At 44.4% G+C, this 21,972-nt stretch overlaps 4 protein-coding genes across 5 annotated transcripts; all 4 read right to left on the reverse strand.

Annotated features, from left to right (window-relative positions):
• Window positions 1-835: 835 nt before the first annotated feature.
• LOC131271753 (procollagen-lysine,2-oxoglutarate 5-dioxygenase) lies at window positions 836-5,229 on the reverse strand. Of its 2 annotated transcripts, XM_058273278.1 has the most exons (4): window positions 4,972-5,229; window positions 4,599-4,836; window positions 1,514-3,333; window positions 836-1,434 (listed from the first exon to the last, which is right to left on the reverse strand). In XM_058273278.1, the coding sequence occupies exons 2-4, from the start codon at window positions 4,690-4,692 to the stop codon at window positions 1,150-1,152; spliced, it is 2,199 nt and encodes a 732-aa protein (XP_058129261.1). In that variant the 5' UTR covers window positions 4,693-4,836; window positions 4,972-5,229; the 3' UTR covers window positions 836-1,149. The 2 variants fall into 2 exon arrangements, with proteins under 2 accessions (XP_058129261.1, XP_058129262.1); XM_058273279.1 differs by lacking the exon at window positions 4,972-5,229 and having other exon boundaries at window positions 4,599-4,875.
• A 1,574-nt stretch (window positions 5,230-6,803) lies between these two features.
• Window positions 6,804-7,306, reverse strand: LOC131259344 (uncharacterized). Its single transcript, XM_058260816.1, has 2 exons — window positions 7,202-7,306; window positions 6,804-7,111 (listed from the first exon to the last, which is right to left on the reverse strand). The coding sequence occupies exons 1-2, from the start codon at window positions 7,269-7,271 to the stop codon at window positions 6,804-6,806; spliced, it is 378 nt and encodes a 125-aa protein (XP_058116799.1). The 5' UTR covers window positions 7,272-7,306.
• Window positions 7,307-8,577: 1,271 nt separating this feature from the next.
• LOC131259494 (uncharacterized) lies at window positions 8,578-9,350 on the reverse strand. The gene is made up of 2 exons (XM_058260999.1): window positions 9,287-9,350; window positions 8,578-9,191 (listed from the first exon to the last, which is right to left on the reverse strand). Exons 1-2 carry the CDS (start codon window positions 9,348-9,350, stop codon window positions 8,578-8,580), a joined length of 678 nt encoding a protein of 225 aa, XP_058116982.1.
• Window positions 9,351-19,534: 10,184 nt separating this feature from the next.
• On the reverse strand, window positions 19,535-21,636 carry LOC131259353 (pupal cuticle protein 36-like). Its single transcript, XM_058260828.1, has 3 exons — window positions 21,627-21,636; window positions 19,932-20,057; window positions 19,535-19,854 (listed from the first exon to the last, which is right to left on the reverse strand). The coding sequence occupies exons 1-3, from the start codon at window positions 21,634-21,636 to the stop codon at window positions 19,535-19,537; spliced, it is 456 nt and encodes a 151-aa protein (XP_058116811.1).
• Window positions 21,637-21,972: the final 336 nt, after the last annotated feature.

Here is a 21,972-nt window from a genome sequence, read left to right on the forward strand (position 1 = left end):
GCATTGTGAAGGATTAGTTCGACGGTTTCCTTCGGCTGTGTCCTACTGGCGCATTCACTCTGGGAAGATGCATTTGATAGGTTTCGACCAACGGCAATGGCAAGGAACGGCTGTAACTGGGGCCCATAGCCCATGGGTTTAGTCGACCACCTTGGGCACACATGTTTGACACATTTTTTCGAATCAACATGAAAACATGGTCAATATTCTCATAGTAGAAATGAGATTTTTCGAACGCAGCTATTTCCGTCCACTTTACTCGGAGCCAATGTATGTAAAGGCAAAGGCGACACGTTTTCCCACCAATCCTGTTTTGTCTGGAGACTGAAGGAAGCTGCTGGTGGGAGGGCATTCCTGTGGGAGCATTACGCAACCGACGTTGGAGTAGTGTTGGCTCGGGGAGTTAGTTACAGACGAGCAGATATCCTTCATCAAGGCAATGAAGGTTGTAACCATGATGGTACGTTTCGATCAATATTTTAGAAGCAGCAGAGAATTTAAAGAAAAATATAACATATGAATAACCAAAGCATTTACATATTAAAAGTGTAGTTTTATTAAAAAGGAATTGCTTAGAGTTTAATGTAATATTGGTCAATTTTTAACGCTTATGATGTTCTAAAATAATGTAAAAATGTATTTATGCAATCAATGAAGAAAATGCCAATTGATTTGTCTATTTTTTCTTCACTTTGTGAACACGATCTGTTGTTTTTTTTAAAGCTAGGGAATCGAAGATATATGGTTGTCAATTACCTAAAGCTATTTTTTCCAGCCTCACAACATTTTATGATGATTCTTTCAGAACAGTTGAGCAACAAAATACCAATAGAAATGATTATATTTATTTATTCTGTAACCTAGTTTGATCGACACTTGACTCCATAGAGGATGAGAGAAAAAAAATAAATCTCATGGCACAGCTAAATATCCAAAAACAAAACAGACACATAATGAACACACTTCCTTAACGCTATACAATACCTACAGTCAATGCTGCTCTCTTCCGCCTAGAAAAGATTATACTGGAAAAGGGTATGGCCTGCTTGCAATGCACAACGAATGAATGTTTAGGAGATGGGCAAACGGCCGGCGAGTCACTTGATGGAGCCAGCGTTGTCACACTGCGATCATCTTCTTACTCCCTGCTTACGGGTCCACAAAAGAAATCATAATATAGCGGGTTCCCTTCGTCGTTACCAGACCCTCGTGGAAGTGCGTCAGTCGGCCCGGATGTAGCAGCATCCAGCCTTTGCGTGTTTCAACCACAGAACAGTTGTACCGCAGGAAGCGACAGCCGCCGCCTTCGTAATCGGTACCGAGCGAGTTTAGGGCGATGTTGATCGTGTAGGTGGACGAGTCGTGATGGGGCCGCAGTGACGGTTGCTCATCCGGGCGGTAGCGTACGACAAAGTTCATCAGTGATCTCGGTGGCTAGAAAAAGGAATTTGGACAAGAAGCCAGAAATTAACTCGAAGCAATGGTTATGAATTCGTAAGTACAAGAAACTTACATCGTGGAAGTACCCTATGAACACTTTCTCCTGCAAAGGGCGCACGTAAAGTTGCAAAAACTTCAGCCAAACTTGCTCCAGCCCAACCTGGTTCATGTGTATATCGCGCGTGGGCACGGCCTCGTAGCCACCCTGGAGTCGTTTGTCCGAATGCGAACCATCGGACCACTCACCGAAGGCCTCTACGATTTCTCGTAAATCATCACAAAATCGCTCGGTACCGATCGCAAGCCAGTACACGTCCGGGCACGGTTGCTTGGGCACGAAGTCGGCCTCCAGCTGTTGCTTGTACTCCGCCGCTAGGTAGCGCTGCTCCCAGTCGTGTCGGTTGTTGAACAGCTGGTAAAAGTCCGGATGCGTACGGGTCATGTCGAAGTACTCGGTGTCTACCAAATGCCCGTACTGCTCGACGTTGATCACGTGCATGAAGATACCCTTCGAGCGGAAGTGCCAGCACATGGCCATGTCCGGATCGGTTTCCTGCAGTTCGTAGCTAACGTCTGGTATGATCGCCCGCTTCACCAGGTACGCAATCGAAATAAACGGTACATTCCACAGGCCGAGCAGTTTCCGTGACACAATGTCCATATAGTCATTCGAGCGCGCGTAAAATCCTTGGTTGCTTAGGGCACCCCAAAAGTTGCTCCATATCTTCTCGGGACGCGTGAGGACCGGTGAAATTACGTTTCGATTCGCTTCCAGTAGCGCCCGCAGTACATCCGGATTGTCCAGGTGGCCCTCGGAGTCGACGACGAACAGGTAGTCACAGCCGCGCTGCTCGCAGTGCTTGGCAGCTAGGGTTCGTGCAGCAGGCTCGGTAAAGTCGTCCGCAGGATGAATCGCTTTCAGTGACCGGTACTGTCCCTCCTGTCGATCGAGGAAAGCTTTCACCGTTGCCGCATGATAGGCCACACTCGAGTGTACGAGCACATCCAACCGATCGCCAGGATAATTTAGCTTGGTGATCCTATCGAACCACTCCTCCAAGAATGGGGTAGGCTTCTCTACAAATAGGGCCATCGTCACCAGCGGGAGCTTTGCCGCATCCTCCGGAAGGGTCAAGCGGTTCTCATGTACCGTCTTACATTCTCCATCGACGAAGGCACCGGCAAGATAGTTTGCATAGCTATTCAGGGCCAGCTTGCTCGGACCGTTACCGTGCACGATCGCAGGCTTGGTGCTATACTCGGTATTCGCTAGCGTGGCTTCCTTCTCCGTCGGTTCCAGCGACAGTACTACCTGCTCCTCGACCCCATTCAGATTCTGAAACAACGAAGCCATATGGTCGAGCTTGATGTTCAGCTCCTCGCGCAACTCCTTGTCCAAGTACACCTTGGTGTAGTACAGCTGGTCGTCTTCCGTATCCTTCGAGGGTGTTTTCAACATTTTGTACACCTTATCAGCGTAGCCCATGAACAAGCCAGAGTTCAAAAAGCGCATTCCGCGGCCCTCCAGTGGCGGATACTTAGTCTTGAGCGATTCGTCCGGCCAGCAGAATGGCTCTGCACCGAACACAATAGACGCCTCGAAGCTTGTAAATTTCTCCAGGATTCGTTCCCACGAGGCAAGGAACACCACGTCGTAGCTGTCGGTGAACAGTACCACGCGATCCTGTTCGTCACGGTACGGTTTGAGAGCTTCCCGTAGGAGATTTATTTTGTAGCCACCACCAACCGATTTCATGTTTCCTCCCAGCCACGGTTTACCCATGCCAAGGGTCGTTACCGCCAGCTCGTAATGTTTCGCCGACCGGAGGAAGCGTACGTATCCTTCCGTTTCATTGCTGGCCACGGTAAAAATGAGGGGTTCCTTTGCGGTTACTGGAAAAGCATCAATTGAAAAACAATCATATAGATACTTATATATCAACATATCACAAAAAAAAACACAAAACAATCCATAATTTGGTTGAGCCCGAATTAATGATAATAGTTCTAGGTCGACAAACCAAAAAAAAAAAAAAAAAAATTAAAAAATCTAGGCACATTTATATTCCATAAATCAAATTTACATTATATTCCCATTACTCATACTTATTTAGCCATCAACTTCGCGGTAAAATATAAAAATTACATCAAATTTAATTTTCCCAACTCTGATTAAGACAAACCAGTAAGTTGTGGTCGTTATGGTAAAATTATACCATTTTTTATAATGTACCTTAAGGTTCTGAAAAGAGCTGAACTATAAAACTTATTCGCTTCCTGGTTTTTTTTAGAGAAAAAGTGATCTCGAAATTGCCCCGACATCAACTCGCGATCGCGATCGCGAAATCGCGATCCTCATTGAGCAAGCAAAACCATGTAGAATGATACACGCAGTCTTAATTCATTGAGCAGACGTAGCTAATGAAAGCTGGTGCTGTATTTCTGGGGCTGCCGGTTTTCACATCATAGCATAAACATTGTACTGCATCTCCGTCACAACCGCAGGAATATGAGGAAGGGAATGAACCCTGCCATACCATCACTGTGCATATGGTGTGTAATTCAACTCGCAACCGCTACACGAGGGATGTGAAGACCGGCAACCCTCTGGCGGCGGCATGCTGATGGAAATGTGGACGTACGTTTATTATTTCACGCTTTCGAACGGGCCTTGTAGCAGTAGGCGTTGGTGTGCATATGATCTCATCCCTCGTGGAGGGGTCACAAAACGATCGGTCAGACGCGGCATGGTCTACGTGACTGCTCTGTTTTGCTTGGTGTGCAGCGGAACCGCCGAACGGTCAATGGGGAAAAGAAGAAAAACGGATTTCCTCCACCAAGCGCGTGTGAGGATTTTTTGTGTGTCTGAAAACAGCATTGCTTTCCATGGTTGCTCCGGCATCACAAATAGTTATCTTCTTCCAGAAGCAATACGACCACAGCTGCCGGGTGCGTGGGTCCGGAAGTACGCGGGTTAGTTACAGGAGTAAATGCTTGTGCAAGATTGTATTTGTCGTTCCACGAGCCCCAACTTCTTCGTATCTGCTTCCGCGCTTATCAGTTGACCCCACGGCACGGATGCTTCGGCGACGCATCTTTGTAAGTTGTTGGCCGCGAGGGTTAGTGGTTAGAATTTGTCTAATTTCAAAACTACTTACCATCGTCCGTCGCAGCGCTGAGGCAAACCAGAGAAACTATCGCCAAAATTGGTAGCCAACTTCGGCTAGAACTTCTCCAAATTGATGGTACCATCCTGCACTTATTTAACTTTTTTCCGTACACCGTCAAATTCCTGACCAAACTTCTTTAGTTCTCGACAATTTTCACAAGAACTTCCTACACAATATGCTGGACTCCGGAAACACGTTTTCAAACAATATTCTCTAAAGCCAAGATCTAACCGACACTTCAATTACCGCGAGAACCGACCGGGTGGACAGTTCATGACGGAATGAAATAGTCACCGCTGGTACGAGCGGTCGTGTAGCAAAGTAAAAAATGCATCAGTCGGCGGTTTTGTCCGCGACGTACAATCCTCACTCTTCGCGGCCGGCGCAGATTGATCGAGAGATTCCAGCTTGTGGTGCTTTAAAATGAAGCGTTTGCGTGTGTGTTTGCGTGACGATCGCGGTTCCCGGAGTGTACGATGCGGGATGAATCGGGTAGCGACGCCAGATGTTGATATGAACTTCGGTTGATGTCTATTTCCGGAACGAATGTAGTGCGAGGCGGTACACAGAGCTGAAGATGAGAATATGCTAAAGGTTCTTGCCAGAGGCACGAACTCGTGTGTTGGATGAATTGTGTAAGAAAAGGAGAAGATTGTCGGTCGCGGTCGAATTTGTATGTAAACATTGCAATGTAGAGCTGTCAAAAAAGTACAGTATTTTTCAGACTAACTCGTATTACAAAAACTTTTTTTCTAAATAAAATTGTTCTGCAATAATAAAAAAAAAATTCTCTAAATTTCGTTCAAATTTAAAAAAATGTTCTGAAATGCGTTGTTGAATTCTTGAAACGAAAAACGAATCTTTTAGGTAATCCTGATATATTATTGGATAAAAAAACTCTGTGTAGTAAGCAACTTGTATTCAGTCTACCATGCAACTTTCCTTGCAACCTGATGTTGTGCACAACATTTGAAGCATAAAAATCCCTATTCGAATAATGATCATTAGCATAAATTGAGTGTTCACATTGTCTGTTTGTTTATCAGCATCTTTACCTATTAGTATATATTATTTAGTTACCATTGTATGTGATAACAAAGTAGTCTTTCAAGATATTGCACTCCCAACAGTGATAACATATATGATTCGCAATGGTTACCCATTATTTTCGAGATGTTCTAATTTAACTTTTTTCCCCTTGTTTATCTTCTATATTATTTATTTAGGCTTTCTTTTTATTTTATTGTAATTACAAACAAACTTTAAAATGTGTTAAAATTGTGTAAGTAACATCGAGAATGATGATGCACGTGCTCACCTTTAACTTGTTAACTTGTTAAAACTTAACTTTTCTTTTGTTCTACTAGCATATTCACAACTGCTTTAACCATCTTTTGTTGCAACATACCTACTCAATGTTTCTTTATTTTTATTATTCCATTGTTGCAGTGGACACTCTGATTATGGGGCAAGTCGGCTGGCTTATGCAGTCATATGACTGCAGTCAACCCAACCTGTGCTGTGATTCGGTTGTGCAATCTGGGAAGATTACTTATTCGCATGATGTAAACACCCAGGGCTAGGTTATCCCTTTATTGGAATTTAATGACCCCACGTATCGCTTTTGGAAATGCTACATCAAGAAAGGAAACTTTTTTCTACATGCAATACTTTTCTTATTCATGCAAACGTAGGGTTGACAACATACAACTGTTTAATTTTCTGGCTGATGAAAAGGTGGAGAGACATCGTTTTGGAAAGCCAAACTAGATTTGGGATCCTTTTACAGTTCTTTTCTCTAGGGTGATTTTTTCATACCAATTCGTTCGGAGCTCTTGTGCAACGGATGATGTGCCATTCCCATACTACATTCCGCTTATCACTCACACGGCTATTGTTGGGTCAGATGTCGCTTCGCACATGTTTCCCTTCCGAAGCTACGTAATTACGTTGTCATCGTGAAGAAAATTGCCAATCGCAGGAAGGAAGTTTTTTACAAATTTTTTATTTTTTTCCCCTGATGGAAGACATTTTAAACGAAGCTGGTTTTATGGCGATAAAGCTGGTTGTGCGTGGTCCAATATCAAAAGCGATGCCAAACGGTAACTTGCTCACCGTTGGCTGTTGTCTGGGCATGTAATACTAGGTCACTGTTGACCGAAAACCGGTCAGATGTGACACCGCGAGAACGATTTATCCTCCGAACGACTGGCTGCCGGCGCCGGCGGCCGATCCAGTTGCGCCACCGAAGCCCGGGAAGCCACCAGCACCCTGCGAGAACGACTGAGCACCGGCGGAGGAGGCCGAACCGGTGAATCCACCGAAGCCATGGCCTGCACCCTGACTGAACGACTGGCTACCTGCCGAAGCGGCCGATCCGGTGAATCCACCGTGTCCACCGTGTCCGCCGTGTCCCGGGAATCCGAATCCTTGGTTGAAGGACTGCGCACCGGCGTTGGCCGCAGAGCCGGACACCTGCCGTGCGACACGGCTTTCACCCTCTGTATTAGAGAAAATCGATGTTCCGATGTTAGTTCTTGCAAGACCGAAAGGACACCTTCCGATAGATCATTACGGAACCAAACACTTACCCTGCACTGGAGCCGATGCAACCATGGCCACAAGGGCTGCCAGCAACAGCACACACGAGAAGGACTTCATTTTGGAAATGATTAGAACTGCGTTTGGTTTCAAAGAGAGCGCCACAATCGTACTGGTATGTTCAGCGAGGTTTCGATTCGGTTTTATAGTTGCCACACCGGGGTCAAATGTTCGAGGATGGGCCTGTCTACCGGCATCGTTATCACTCGCCGACTGATATTGCAAAAAAACAAAACTCCCTCTGTTGCGTTACTGCAGATGTACACAGTTCCTGTGTGATGTTTTGGTCGTGGATTTTACATTGGGAATTTACCCGTTGCATATATAGTATTCAGGAAATCCCCAGGAGTCATAGCATCACGTTATCGAGAATCGTGAAACACACTTTATTTATCAAATTTTCCTGAAATATGTTCCACAAGAAAAGCGAACGATTCCGGTCCACGAAACTGTTTAAATCCTTAGTCAAAAGTCGCAAGTCAAATGATCACTATCCCATTTATTTTAGCATTTGTAGCTGAATCCATTCTTCTAGATATTTGCAGAAGTAGCTCAGTGTCAGGGATAAATTCGCAAAGCTGATGTAACTCCTATCAAACTGTTCTTTAAAAACCTCGCTCGTCTGCTCGAGCTCATATGTGTGCTTAATTGAACATTTGAAGGAAGGATTGAGTTTCATCTATCGGCACGGGTTTTTCGTTTCCGTAAAGAATTATTCTTCTCTCAGCCAGTGTTCCAGCTACTACCGGCTGATTCTGGAGCAGTCCTCGGGTTAAATCAGCTGATAAAAGACGACCCAACTGCCAAACTCGCAGCAACGAAAGCGGGTCACACACAGCCATCACGACATGCCGAGGGGAAAGGGCACTCGAAAGTCACGGTTACGGTCAGTTGGCCATCCGGGAAAGAGATTACGTCTTGAGCTCTTAATTTACTGAAAGATTCGAGCAGCCGCTGGTCCGCATTTGGTTCGCGATCGAACCAATGCAATCAATCATCCGTACGTGACCGTAGCGTTGGAGTGAAAGACCGGCAAAATTTGATTTGATTTTTTTTTCATCGTATATTTATGTTTTGTGTACTTGCTATCGTTTCTTTTGCAACAACTTTTCGCTGACTTCCGTCAGTCGGTTTTCTGAACGGTTTATGAAGCTATTAAATATCACAAATAATACCGGAGTGTGTGTCGACGGTTGTAGAGCAGACACATGTTGTTGAAAAGGCTTGTCGTTCTTTTTGCTTTTGTACTGTGTTTTTAACATTTTTCTTTTTGCATTTGTGCTCGATAGTATGCTCTGTCTCGAACGAAGTCACTCCGGTCGCTGGCTTACTAAATGCTGAAATCTTCGCGGGGATTAGCCCATTTTTAGTGTGCGACAATCGACTGAGCGCCAGCGTTGGCGGCCGATCCGGCCAGTCCACCACCGAATCCTCCATGGCCACCACCCTGGGTGAACGACTGAGAGGCTGCGTTGGCGGCCGAGCCCGAGAAACCGCCGAAGCCGGGGAAGCCACCATGTCCTCCGTGACCACCGCCGCCCTGGGTGAACGACTGCGCACCAGCGTTAGCCGCCGATCCAGCCAGTCCACCGAAGCCTCCATGGCCACCACCACCACCTTGCGTGAACGACTGCGTGCCGGCGTTGGCAGCTGAGCCGGAAAGTCCACCGAATCCTCCATGGCCACCGCCGCCCTGGTTGAACGACTGAGCACCAGCGTTAGCCGCCGATCCGGACAGTCCACCGAATCCGGGGAATCCACCGTGGCCTCCTGAACCTCCCTGCGTGAACGACTGGGCACCAGCGTTTGCCGCCGAAGCGGACAGTCCTCCCAAGCCACCGCCGTGTCCAGGGAAGCCACCTCCGAAGCCCTGGTTAAACGACTGAGCACCCGCGTTGGCCGCACTGCCACTCAGTCCACCACCCGGAGCGTTGCGCACTACTCGCACCAACGGAAGGTCGGCCTCGTCGATCAGAATCACTGTAACGACAGAATCACAGAAACCAAACCACTCCGGTCAGTCTCATCTGGGTAGAGTTCTTCTGCACCGAAGCACTCTGGGAGGAATGACTTACGCTGATACGGGGCAGCGGAAACGGTGGCCAGCATGGCAACGGCAAACACCACAAACGCCTTCATTCTGCACGAAGCACGACGGAACGGAACAGACGACGAAACAAAAAGAAGCGGAGCACACACGAACGTCGGTTCGATTGGGCTTGCGATTGCGCAATGATACTCCACTAGGCGCATCCTAGCCGTATTTATACCGGGATATTATCGTCGTCGAACCTCATCGTACGCAGCAATCAATTGTAACGCAACGACAGAGTGCCCCCACCGTTTCGGGAAGGCCCTAAGAACCGGTAGCGTGGGAGGAAGGGGGCAGGGTCAGAAGTACAGAGAATCAAATCCTCTTTGTGAGGAGTCCCATCAGCCAAACGGTGAGGGAGTGCAGCGGAGGTGTTACCCGATGGAGGGACTACAAGAGACGGACTCTTGGATATTCAAGACCATCATCATCATGATGATCGTCGAGACCGTTTGTACCTTGGGGTACCTTCCTTGGAGGCTAACGATGTTTGCCCCATATCTTCGCGCGGGAAGTGGCTAGGAGTTGGTGAGTCAGCAGCTAATTCCAGCCATGTAATAGCTGTAGTACTGCGGAGCACACGTCGTTGCTTCCTGCCCAAGCCGTCCCGGTCAGATGAAATCCAGTTCTCAAAACCCGTCCCCGTGACCATCGTGGAGATCTTCGTTGTCGTTGGACACGAAGCAATACGCAATAAAAAGGGTAGGAAAGGGAGAGGGAGGAGCTGGCCGTAGGCAATGATGGACGCGCAATGGGAGGGCTGCTCCCAACCTAGCGAATCCAAAATAAAGCCCGATCCATGGCGTGCGGCCACAATGATTCGGATTTCTGAATTCTCCACCGGGACAGGAGGTCGAACCTCTTCTGACCTGTGTGGCGAGCGCTCGGTCACGTACGATGATTGATGTACCAAAATTCTGGTGTTCCCTTCTGGGCTCGGACAGGAAGATTTTCTGCGCTTGTGCCAACCAACCAACCGATGGACGGATTAGGGGCTTTCGAGGGAGCCCGCTTTCTGCGTCTTTGTTGACGGCTTACAGTGACCGGCAGGAAAAAGTGCCCACTTCGAATTTTGTTGATTTTCGCTCAATAATTTTTTCTCAATCCATTTAAATATACTGAAAGTATTTTTCGTATATTGAATTACATATTTCACATAAAATCCACTAATGAGTAAGCGAAAACAAACATATTTTGATTTTGAGAAAAAAATAATAAAAAAAAAGAATCTAAAAAAACAGTGACAAGAAAAAGTGCCCACTTTTAAAATTAGAGCTTTGCATAAACTTTTCCATTGAGGGCTAACCAATTTATTGCGTTTTAATATTTTTTAGGTTTGTTAGCACCATTTCTGATATTTATACATGAAAGATCACCTGTTTAATTCATATTTGGTTGTAGATATACAATTTGTTAATATCAGGTTTTGGTATCTCATTAATTTGAGTGTTACAAGAAATTACCTTGCATAAAATATGTTTTATGACACATTGCATTGAAGTAATTCATTCAAAGCACGAAATCCACAAGGCAGCGGTAGGAAAAATCACAATGAAATTTTAAACGTAGGCGGATCGCCCTGGTAGGGGAGACATGTGCAAAACAGATGCACGCATGGACACTAAGATCATTCGTGAGATCAAAAAAATCCAAAAGTAACTGTCAGAGAGGTCATGGTAACACTTCACTCATCAGCTTTCGAAAGAACTATCCGTCGTCGGCTTGTTGCATACGGGTTACAGAGCAGACTAGCTAGGAAACTTCTTTATATGAGCATGACCAATAAGGCCAAGCGTCTTAAGCTCGCTGAGGAACATGCTGCTATGCCTCTGGAATCCTGGTAAACTGTTCTGTGGTCTAACCAATCAAAATTTGAACTTTTTAATCGAAGATGGCATGAACGTATACAGCGCAGATCGAAGAAGGCAATGCTGCAGGTATGCCATGAAGGAGGCAATATGGTGGTCTGGTGTTGTTTTTCGTCCAGTGGAGTGGGGAGCCTTGGGAACATTAACGGTGTTAAAACTGCAGATTACAACATAAACATAAACATCCTGCAACAAAATCTGGAGATTTCACTGATCCAGACGGGCCTTGAAGAGAAGTTCGTTCTCCCGGCGTGGGCAAGTTCCACGCAGCCCGGCGGGGCCAAGTTCGACATACTGCCAAGAAGACGAAGTCTTTCTTCCCGTCTTGTCGGACAAAACTGTTGAAATGGCCTCCTCAGAGCCCGGAGATTAAGAATTTGTGGGCAGTTCTCGATGCCAGGGTGGACAAAACTGATATATCGAATAAAAACGACAAGTTTGAAGCTCTAATGCGCGCTTGAGAAGAATAAAATCCCCAAAAACTAAAAATCCTAGTAGAAAGCATGCCAAAGCGCCTTCAGCAGGTTCTAAAAGCTGAAAGAGAACACATAAAATATCAAAATGCATTTATTATTTCTTATTTTTATGTATAATAATGGATGACTGAAGTGGGCACTTTTTCTTGTCACGGTTTTTTTAGATACTTTTTTTTATTATTTTTTTCTCAAAATCAAAATACGTTTGTTTTCGCTTACTCATTAGTGGATCTTATATGAAATATGTAAATCAATATACGAAAAATACTTTCAGTATATTTAAATGGATTGAGAAAAAAATATTGAGCGAAAATCAACAAAATTCGAAGTGGGCACTTTTTCCTGCCGGTCACTGTCTGTCGGAAAGAGAACAAGATCAGAACCATCATTTCAGCTGACACCTACTTGATGGGATTACGACGAAAGACGATCGACGTAAGGTAAGATCAGGGAATATGCACCCCTCAACAATACACGTTACTTTCCCATAATCCTTTAAAAAAATTACCATTTACCAAATTTACGATTCACTAACATATTTTCTTTTATCTGTACCTAGAAAACTGTTTAAATTTGTTTCCCACATTTAATATTCCTTTTTGTTGCAATGTTTTTCGTCATGTAGTTCAGTGTCACATGTGCAACATTGATAATTTGGGAGCAACGTGGAATATAACCCTAAATGAAGCTGTGTTAGATTTTGTCTCCTCATCAAGAACAATGAACACAATTTTGTTTGCACTTGATGAATGCTGGTTCGCTTGCAAGATATCAGTTCACACTCAATTAGTTTTGGCTCGTTTCTTTGTCAAATCTTGAAATCCTATATCAAAGATTTACTAAACTAAAAGAAAATATTCCATCATTTCATACATTTTTAAATTGCATAATTCAGCTAAACTCATAATGTTGCATTTTAATCCATTGGCACGGTGAGACCGACATCACGGCACCCCGTATTTGCTCCTTTCTTCCTTAGACCGATTACTGCTGACAGTTGTTGCTCTGTGATAAAGAAGTATGAAAGTGAAGTATCTTTCACGCTGAGCCCACGCTACGCAAGAATAATCGTTTGGGTCAAGTTTATGAAAAATTACATAACGGTGATCGACGCCTCATTTTTGGCTATTGCGAGCATTTGAAAAACTGTATACACATCACAACTTAATCCATCAAATCACTTTAAGGTCGATTCTGGGCTGAGAAGTTATTAACTTTACTTGCTAAATTAATTTCTATTTTTAATTATTTATCATACTTTGGTATATACCCTTTCAAATGAACACAATTACAATTACAGAAATTGACCCAGCAGTCAACTGAATCCAATCGTATGAACAATGTAGAATATCCGTATTACATGAATTGTAGTTCACTATTCTCCACTAAAATTCGAGCCAACATCTTTTTGCCTTCAATGCCCTTCGTATGAAATGGTTTTTCCGACTGCAGTTCGGTAGCAGGTTCGTAAATAGAGCAAGATCGTCTTTAAGGGATTTCCGTGTGCTAATACAAAACCAGTTCGGTCTTCAGACCTTGCTTGGCCACGGGCCTTGTCAAGATTGTAGTGGGGTGTTCTGTTATCCCCTTCCTGTCGCCGAGACGCGATAATATCGCATTTGATTGGATATTTATGGCAAGATTGTCACATAGAAATCCAGATGTACAACGGCATAGTGTGATAAAAAAAAGAGTATGTTGTAGTTGTTGTCAATTGATGACCAGTATTTGTTGCACAAGTTTTATTGATTGAAAGCGATCCATGTAGTAATTCAAATAAATCACTCATTAACTATGGTACACTATCTAGCGCTTGATAAACGTCTTCAGCTCGTGTTGTTTCATAAATTATTACAAAGAAACGTACAAATCAATGGTATATAAGACGTTAGTTGTTTCGAATCTCGCATCCCTCGCCTCGCAAGAAAGAAACCATTCGAATAATTGATTTTGTGTATAAATAAACGAAACGAGTATTAATAGTTTATAATCCCTGTTGTTGGGTCACCTGTGACCAAGGTACCATGGCCTGGTATTTTGGTAACGTAAACTACCTAGAATCCCGTAACCCAAAATCAATTCAGCTAAACAACCGATAAGGTAAAGTAAGATGTAATATTTTTGCTCCCGATTGAAAAAAGATCCAGATATAAAACAACGTGATGAGTTAAAAACAAATCTAGTTTGTACCCGGAGTTGATGGCTGAAGACTGAAAAAGATGTATCGATTATCGATCATTCATTGTGATACAAACAACGGTTAATGGTTCATTTTCTTTTTCAATTCACATAATCATGGGTAAACACCTGGATGTATAAAAGAAGAACGGTTTATTGTTTGAACCTTACTTCACATTTTTAGGACGAATGTGTTAAACTAACAATTGACGTTGTTGGAAACGTTTCGGTCCAACGAAGCTAGCCGAACAGAAACGTCGCCGCGACGGCGATGTTTTTAGGAAATATAAAAAGGATCGAAGGATGCGCCTTCGGTCTCTTTTTCAATACGGAAAACGGAAAAGCCAGACGATTTTTTGGCACAACGAAAACACAATACGAAGATTTAGTGTAAAATAAAGTTGTTAAATATAAGGCAAAGAAAGCTGATTGTCTTTCCTTTAATTCCGTCAATTAGAGCGCTGTTAAAGACCATCTGTCTTTAACAGACGTCTTTGCTCTATTTATGGAGATACAAGAAGCAAACCACAACAACGGTGATCATTAAGAATACCCCCACGATTGTAATCGCCATCCACTTGTTGCACGTCGGCAGATCATCGCACTCGAAAAAACACAAGATGTTCCTATCAAAGTGAGAAAGGCGATTATCAGATCGGAACGATAGAATTCAAGGTGTAGTGTAATCTGAATCTGGGAATACTCACGAGCACCCACATTCTTCACAATCCTCGTCACTCATTTAAAAAAAAATGTTGATCACCTTGCACTTACTGTACGTACTTTACGGTTAAAGAACAGCTAACTTGCGTCCGTCTTCTTATTTAGTCAATCGACGAATGCCTATATTTGAGCAAACTGGTAGGAATAAAAGGACTTCTGGTATAGATGCGGGATTAACACGTGTTAAAATTCCTCTACGTTTAACCGGTTTCATAGATGGCCAGATTTTCTTAGAATCGAATGTAGTAGAATGATTTTATAATTTCTGTATCATCTTCTCTTTCTTGCCCTTAACGAACGCTTAACGAGTTTTTTCACACAAATCAGTTCCTTGTTAGAACCGGATGATCTACCTTTTTTCGAAGTTTTCGGAAAAACCATCTTCTCATTTGAATGCACAGAATACATTGTTCGTCTCAGAGGAAGGAAGAACATCATAAGAATCGTTGTCACTCATTTTATGATTTTTTTTTACCTCCTTCCATGTACTTAATCAGTATTTGTCGATAAAAGAAAGAACTAAAACCATTGACAGATCCTGAGCGTCCGTCTTCTTCTTTTGACTTGGGGCTTATGGTTAAGATTGACCAACACGCTGCAAATAAAATAATTTCTGGACAAACAAGGTTTTTACCCCGTTTGTTCAACAACCACTCAAAATCATTTAAAAAGTCTTCCGCAAGCTGCTTCATAGCAAACGAAATAAACTTGCTCAGTGGTAAACCGGTTTTTGGTGTAACTAGATTTGCTTGGGATTGTAATAGTATTTAAATTTAAGAAAAACTAAAAGATTATGTTATGATGTTTAGAAATCATGTTTCTACTATTTCCGTTTCAGCTTCAGGAATCAGTGAAGTATAAACAAACGTGAGATTTTTAGTGTCAACGAAAGAGTGCGATCATCAGATGTACATACACCTCATCTCAATTCTCGGCAGGGGATATGATAGAGTCTTGCCATCAAATCAATGGCCATCAAACGTTTTATACTCCGTTTTACTTCCTGGGTGTCCATGCCGTGTAGGTTTACAATAATACATTCAGTACTGCAATTGAAATATATTTCTGATTGAGCAAAAGAGCGGAAATTCTGCACCACTCGTTTATGAGTCCATGTTCGAATCTTCTGTCATACAAAATGTATTGACTCGTATGAGCAAAGAACAAAGCACGCTACTATAAACCAGCTTCGAACGATGTGTCTAACGACGAAAACCGAGTTCGACGAAAACCGGGGCCAGCCTGTATCCTGTCACATTTACCGCATTTTCAGCATTATAATTTTGATGCAATCACCGACGATACCATAGAAAGATGAATCGAGGTGCCATAAATGACCCATCAAACTATTTAGTTATTGCACACAATTGTTTTTATTACACTAGGTATAACGGCCCGGTTACACGGGCCCATGTTGATGAAAGGGGAATTTGCATTAGAATCTACTAAAGTTGTGGTAAAGCCTCAGTCCAGTTAAAAGATTGAACCTGTATCAAACTGAGAGAGGCAAAATCCAAATCCCGGTATGAGAAAGATAATCTGCAGGCCATTGCATATTTAAAAACCGTGTCTAATTTTGTTTGAAAAAAAATGTATGTACAGTATTTTCAAGGAAAAATATGCTCAACTTTAAAATCACGTGAGAATGATGATTTTCTGAATCCCGTTGTTAACAAAATGGTACTTACCAAACCATAGGTACTTAATGGTTGTCCCACTGTCCCATAACAAACCAAATCAATTTAAAAATATATTTGCTTCAAAGTGTCTACTCAATACCTTCATTCTTTCGTTCGTTCGTGTGAAGTTCTAGGCCACTGTGAACGCCTGTTCAATTGATCGCGATTAAAAATTCCACTTCTGTCATATGTACTTGTTTTTAAGTATTTTTCTACTTTTTTGTGACATTTCGAACTTGTTTAAACCTTTCGAAGAATTGTTCGTGCATTACCAGTATTAGAAAAGATACAGCAAAGTGATTCAATTGAGCTTGCCCGTGCATGTTGAACACGGATTTGATGCACATTTTTTGGAACCATGTTGAAAGATTCATCCGGTATTTCCTTTATATATCTGATCAATCGAACGCATAATGCCCGGAAACGGCGTCATTATTCTTTTCATTTTACAAAATTTAGAAACATTTTGAAAAACCAGTTTTCCATTTCTCCAATCGAGCACGTTTCCCCAGGTCAACTGTGGTTGCTATAGCGATCCTTTCATTTTCCCCAAGCAAACTGATTGCTATGGCGATCAATGCAATGCAATGGGATGAGCGTTTAGAGAATTTCCATACAAAGATGTGGTTTTGCATCGATTTTAGTGCGTCACTTTATCCAAGTAGGAGCAGCGTTAGGATTTGCAGCGTGACGTTAAGGATTTTTTATAATAAGACTAGGTAAAACGGCCCGGTTACACGGCCCAGTTACAGGGCCCGTTTACAGGGCCAGGTTACAGTGCCCGTTTACAGGTCCCAGTTACAGGGCCCGTTTACATGGCCCGGTTACAGGGCCCGGTAACACGTCCCGTTTACATGGCCCGGTTACAGGGCCCGGTAAAACGGCCCGGTTACAGGGCCCGGTAACATGGCCCGTTTGCAGGGCCCGGTAACACGGCCCTTTTACATGGCCCGGTTACATTGCCCATTTACAGGACCCGTTTACAGGACCCGCTTACAGAGCCAGGTAACCCGGCCAATTTACAGGACACCGTTACATGGCCTGGTAACACGGCCCGTTTTCAGGGTCCGGTAACACGGCCCGTTTGCAGGGCCCGGTAATACGGCCCGTTTACAGGGCCCGGTTAAAGTCCCGTTTACTGGGCCCAACCTTATGGAAGTAGTTTTATGATTAATTTTATTCTGCGTTGGTTATTTTCATCTCGTTGCCACCTTTCCCAAGAGTAAATGCAATGTTCGATTCGAAATTGTCCTCAAAATCACGAAAACGTTTCATTTCCTTTTGTATGCCCAAAGAAAACGGAAACTATTTTAGTAAGATGGTGCAAACAGTATTACGCATACGGTACATGGGGTACACGGTGGTGCAAACATTTTTACGCATACGGTATTTGGTTTCCCTTAGCAACCGCCTAGCGGTTAAGGGGAAATTTCTACGCTGTAAAGGGGAACCTAACGCGTCAGCACAGTCCATCTCACTTTCGCCCTCCCATCGCTCGCTCACTTCTCGCTATTGCTATCTAATGCCAACGTTACGTTTAAGCGCAATTTTAGAGTGGACTAGGTAAAACGGCCCGGTTACACGGCCCTGTTACAGGACCCAGTTACAGGACTCGGCTACAGTGCCCGTTTACAGGGCCCGGTAACACGGCCCGTTTACAGGGCCCGGTAACACGGCCCGTTTACAGGGCCCGGTAAACGGCGGTAACATGGCCCGTTTACAGGGCCCAGTAACACGGCCCGTTTACAGGGCCCGGTAACACGGCCCGGTTACAGGGCCCGGTAACACGGCCCGTTTACATGGCCCGTTTACAGGGCCCGGTTACATTGCCCATTTACAGGACCCGTTTACAGGACCCGTTTACATGGCCCGGTGACACGACCCGTTAACAGGACCCGCTTACGTGGCCCGGTAACACGGCCCGTTTGCAGGGCCCGGTAAAAGGCCCGTTTACTGGGCTCAACCTTATGGATGTAGTTTTATTGTTGATTTTATTCTGCGTTGGTTATTTTCATCACGTTGCAGCACCACCTTTCCCATGAGTAACTGCAATTTTCGAAAAAATTCGAAAATTTCGAAAAAAAAGTCTATTACAAACTATGAATGAAATTGTGTAGCAGATTTCCGATTTGCTTTGTTTTATTTTCCGGCAAAGTAATCATCGATAATCAAAGTAACCATCGATTACCAAAAATCAGAGCGCAAGGAAAATTTCCCCTTCCATCCTGCATCCTTGGTATCCTTAGCAACACAGTATAGCGTTATAGGGGAAACTAACGCGTTAGCAGAGTGCATCTCACTTTCGCCCTCCCTACGCTCGCTTTCCATGCTATTGCCATCTAATAACAACGTCACCTCTAACTGTAATTTAAGAGGGCGATTGTTGTAATTGTGTTGTTGAACAGCATATGTACTGAGTCTTTCTATTATGAATAGATGTGATTATATTGTTACAGAAATTGAAATTTTGTCAGCCGAAAGTCTGTTCCATTACTTACCCGAAAAACAACAGATTTTTTATTTCGCCGTGAGAAAGATTTCGTCATTCCGTATGCGACAAACCTTTGGTATGAGAAAGACTTGGACGATCAGCAAGCGACGAACCCCCGATGGCGACCTTCATGTTCACCTTCCAGACTGTTGCGATGTGATCAACGATACCTCGCAAGCGCCATCAAGCTCACGCCATTCGGATCAAACACCCAAAACGGTTATGGTCCGATTGTTTTCGATTCAGATGACCCACGGCAGAACCAACGGTGGAGAATAATAATAAAACGCACGTGATTTTTGTGTTTCAAATAAGATAAAGCAATGAAATTATTATTTATCCAAACGTATCACAATCAACCACCGTCAGTTTGCTGACTTACTGTTGTACGTGTAAATTGTGTGGCAGTTGTCGTCCCGTCGCTAAGTAATGCCATTCGGAACGGACAACGTCCTCAAAGTCTCATGAGTGCCATGGGAAATTTCAATGTTTTTTTTCTTCCGTAACATTAAATTTATGAATCGTTGTTTTGCTGTTTTCAACAACGTGTTATGTGTTTCTCGCGTGTTTCTGAGTGTATTTTGTACAGACTACCGATTTCTAGAACGTAATCCTGGCCGTCAGTAAAGTAAAAAGGTGTTGAGGTTATGTTTTTCCTTCCTCTCCTGTTCGGCGCTTAACTGCGACGCGGATGTTGTTTGCGTTGCAGTTGGTTTTTTCGTGCTCGTGTTGGTTCTCCGTGTGCGAATTCTGTCAAGGAAACGACGGACCCGAGCGATCGGGACCTAGTCACCATTCGGGGGGGAGGCATTCAACTTAACCGCTGAACGACTGGGCGCCAGCGTTGGCGGCCGATCCGGAGAATCCACCGAAGCCAGGGAATCCACCGGCACCGCCGGAGAACGATTGGGCGCCGGCCGAGGCAGCCGAGCCAGACAGTCCACCGAAGCCTCCATGGCCACCGCCCTGCGAGAACGACTGCGAGGCAGCGTTGGCCGACGAGCCGGAGAATCCACCGAAGCCGGGGAAGCCGCCGGCGTTGAACGACTGGGCGCCGGCGTTGGCCGCGCTACCGCTGAACTGGGGCGAGCGGGCGACACGCACCACCGTGGCATCCTCCGGGATCAGGTAGGCAACTGTGGAAAAGCGGGAGGGTTGAGAGAACGTTCGATCCCATCGCCGGGCGCCACACGGAGCACAACCGATGACTCACTTTCGTACGGGGCACAGTTGGCGACGGCCAGGACGGCGGCCAGGGCAAGAGCACACACCATAGCTTTCATCTTGAATTCGGTTCGGTCACGTACAACACGACAAAAAAGAAGAACGGCGAGAAACACTGGGGATGCTTACTGGCGAACTGGAATGGAGTTACTGATATCGTCCCCATGGGACACTGCGTGCTTTATATATTGTATCAAGACTGTCCCCACACTCAACCCGCACACCGGTCTTGTCCTCTTCGGCATACCCCCCGAGATTCTCCCACCACCTCATAAAAAAAACCACCACCACCACCGGTTGAAGATGAACCTAGCCACCAACTCCTCCGGGGCCTTGTCGTTTTTGGGTAAGAAACGATCAAATCGTCCCAAGACCAGTTTTCCGCCGTGCGCAAGCTCGCGACCCGGCTATCACAGCCGAACGCACACAGCTACGCACTGTCACACGACAGGCGCTCCTAGACGTCCTTCCTCTGTCTTGCCACGTTCCCACGATGGCAGACACGTTTTACCTCTCGTTCCAATTCCGGACAGTTTGCCCTGGCGAGCCGTCGTCTTCGCGCAAACGTTGCAAATGTAAATTTAGTCCAAAAATCGTTCCATCCCCCCCCCCCCCCCCCCTCTCCCGCCCCGCACATGCCCAACTCCCGGAAGGACCACATACCAAAGACACCGAACACACACACACGGTCTCTTCCTCGAAGACGATGCTTAGCTCGAGTAAGATCTTACAGGCGTAGATCGCGAGATTTTGTTTGTTATCATTACCTGTTGGTGTGGGTGCCAAACAAAAAAAAGGGGGAACAATGTTTTGAGGGAAGTGTGGGGCGGGCGGGTGTCGCGGTGCAGATCATTGGCCATTTAGTGTGGTGACAATGTGCCGTGAAGCGGCTCGTTCGTAAATAAATATGTTTAACGATTTTGATGGAGTTTTATTTTTCCCTTCAGCGCTGTTCTGCCTCCTTCCAGTATATTTAATTTGTTATCTCAACATTGGTCTTGAAAAACCGGCTTTTCGGTTGATGTCGGATGTTGGACGGGGTGGACTTCCCCTTTTTCTAAAATAAAAAAAAAGAATCGTTAAAACCAACATCAACGCTTTCCCATTTCCAATCCATCCGGCAGGCCGAAGCGACGCGTGCAGACCGAGTTTTATTTACCCATGTGTGTGACCCATCGCGCGAATTTTTGGGAGCTGGCCGATAAAATGTTTGCAGACCCGCGAACTGCGTTGCGGAGTCAACCGGATGGGAACGAAGGTGAAAATGGTAATCTGCAGAAGGCACAAAGCTACAGGACAGAAGCTTCGAACACGGTCGCCATAATTTTGTTTTTGATGTAATTTTTTATTTTGGGTGAGTTGCCCGATTTCGGAAATCAAAAGAACTGGTATAAACTAGCTGGTTTTTTCCCCTTTTTTGTCTGCATCATAGGGCCGGCGCAGACATTTGGGGAGAAAGCGTTCGTTTGCTTTTCAAGCCAAAGAGTTTTTTTGTGAACGGTTGTATAATCAGCAACTGAACACGGTTCCCTAAAACCTCTTCCTAGAAACGACGCTAGGACTTTTATTTGGATAAGCAAAGGAGTACGGAAGGGTTTAACAAGTCATGTATTATAGAGTAAAACTATGAATTCGAAAAATTAATCCTAATTTTAAATACCCGTGACGATTGTCACCCACGTACATCCATACATGTATCTCAAAACAAATTCCAGGTATTGTTTCTTATTCGCAGTGTTGTCGTTTCAATTATTACATTATTGAGCCCTATTCTAATGCCCTCTAAGTCATGCATCTTGCAACAAAGCGGACTCAAACCTCTCTTGATATAGTATTTTGGTAGATTTATTTACTTCTATTCAATAAATTTTGCTTCCTACTCGCAGCATAAAGCTAAACAAAATTAATACTTTAATGTAGCGGACGATTTGTTTTGAAATAGTGTTTTTATTCTACTTATCAATAACCTCTACTTCCTACATGAGGGAATAAAAAATGAAAACCCTTTTATGAAAAAAATCCCGTCTCAT

Source organism: Anopheles coustani, chromosome 3 (assembly GCF_943734705.1).
Source record: "Anopheles coustani chromosome 3, idAnoCousDA_361_x.2, whole genome shotgun sequence".
Taxonomy (NCBI): domain Eukaryota; kingdom Metazoa; phylum Arthropoda; class Insecta; order Diptera; family Culicidae; genus Anopheles; species Anopheles coustani.

Excerpts from the sequence above, each read along its gene's own strand:
- LOC131271753 (XM_058273278.1), bottom strand. The coding sequence starts at position 4,692 with ATGGTACCATCAATTTGGAGAAGTTCTAGCCGAAGTTGGCTACCAATT. Across the intron at positions 3,334-4,598 it reads CAGCGCTGCGACGGACGATG|TAACCGCAAAGGAACCCCTC; the intron begins GTAAGTAGTTTT and ends ATGCTTTTCCAG. Across the intron at positions 1,435-1,513 it reads TCATAGGGTACTTCCACGAT|CCACCGAGATCACTGATGAA; the intron begins GTAAGTTTCTTG and ends TCCTTTTTCTAG.
- LOC131259353 (XM_058260828.1), bottom strand. Across the intron at positions 19,855-19,931 it reads CAACTGTGCCCCGTACGAAA|TTGCCTACCTGATCCCGGAG; the intron begins GTGAGTCATCGG and ends GCTTTTCCACAG.
- LOC131259494 (XM_058260999.1), bottom strand. The coding sequence starts at position 9,350 with ATGAAGGCGTTTGTGGTGTTTGCCGTTGCCATGCTGGCCACCGTTTCC. Across the intron at positions 9,192-9,286 it reads TTCCGCTGCCCCGTATCAGC|TGATTCTGATCGACGAGGCC; the intron begins GTAAGTCATTCC and ends CTGTCGTTACAG.
- LOC131259344 (XM_058260816.1), bottom strand. The coding sequence starts at position 7,271 with ATGAAGTCCTTCTCGTGTGTGCTGTTGCTGGCAGCCCTTGTGGCCATG. Across the intron at positions 7,112-7,201 it reads TGCATCGGCTCCAGTGCAGG|AGGGTGAAAGCCGTGTCGCA; the intron begins GTAAGTGTTTGG and ends TCTCTAATACAG.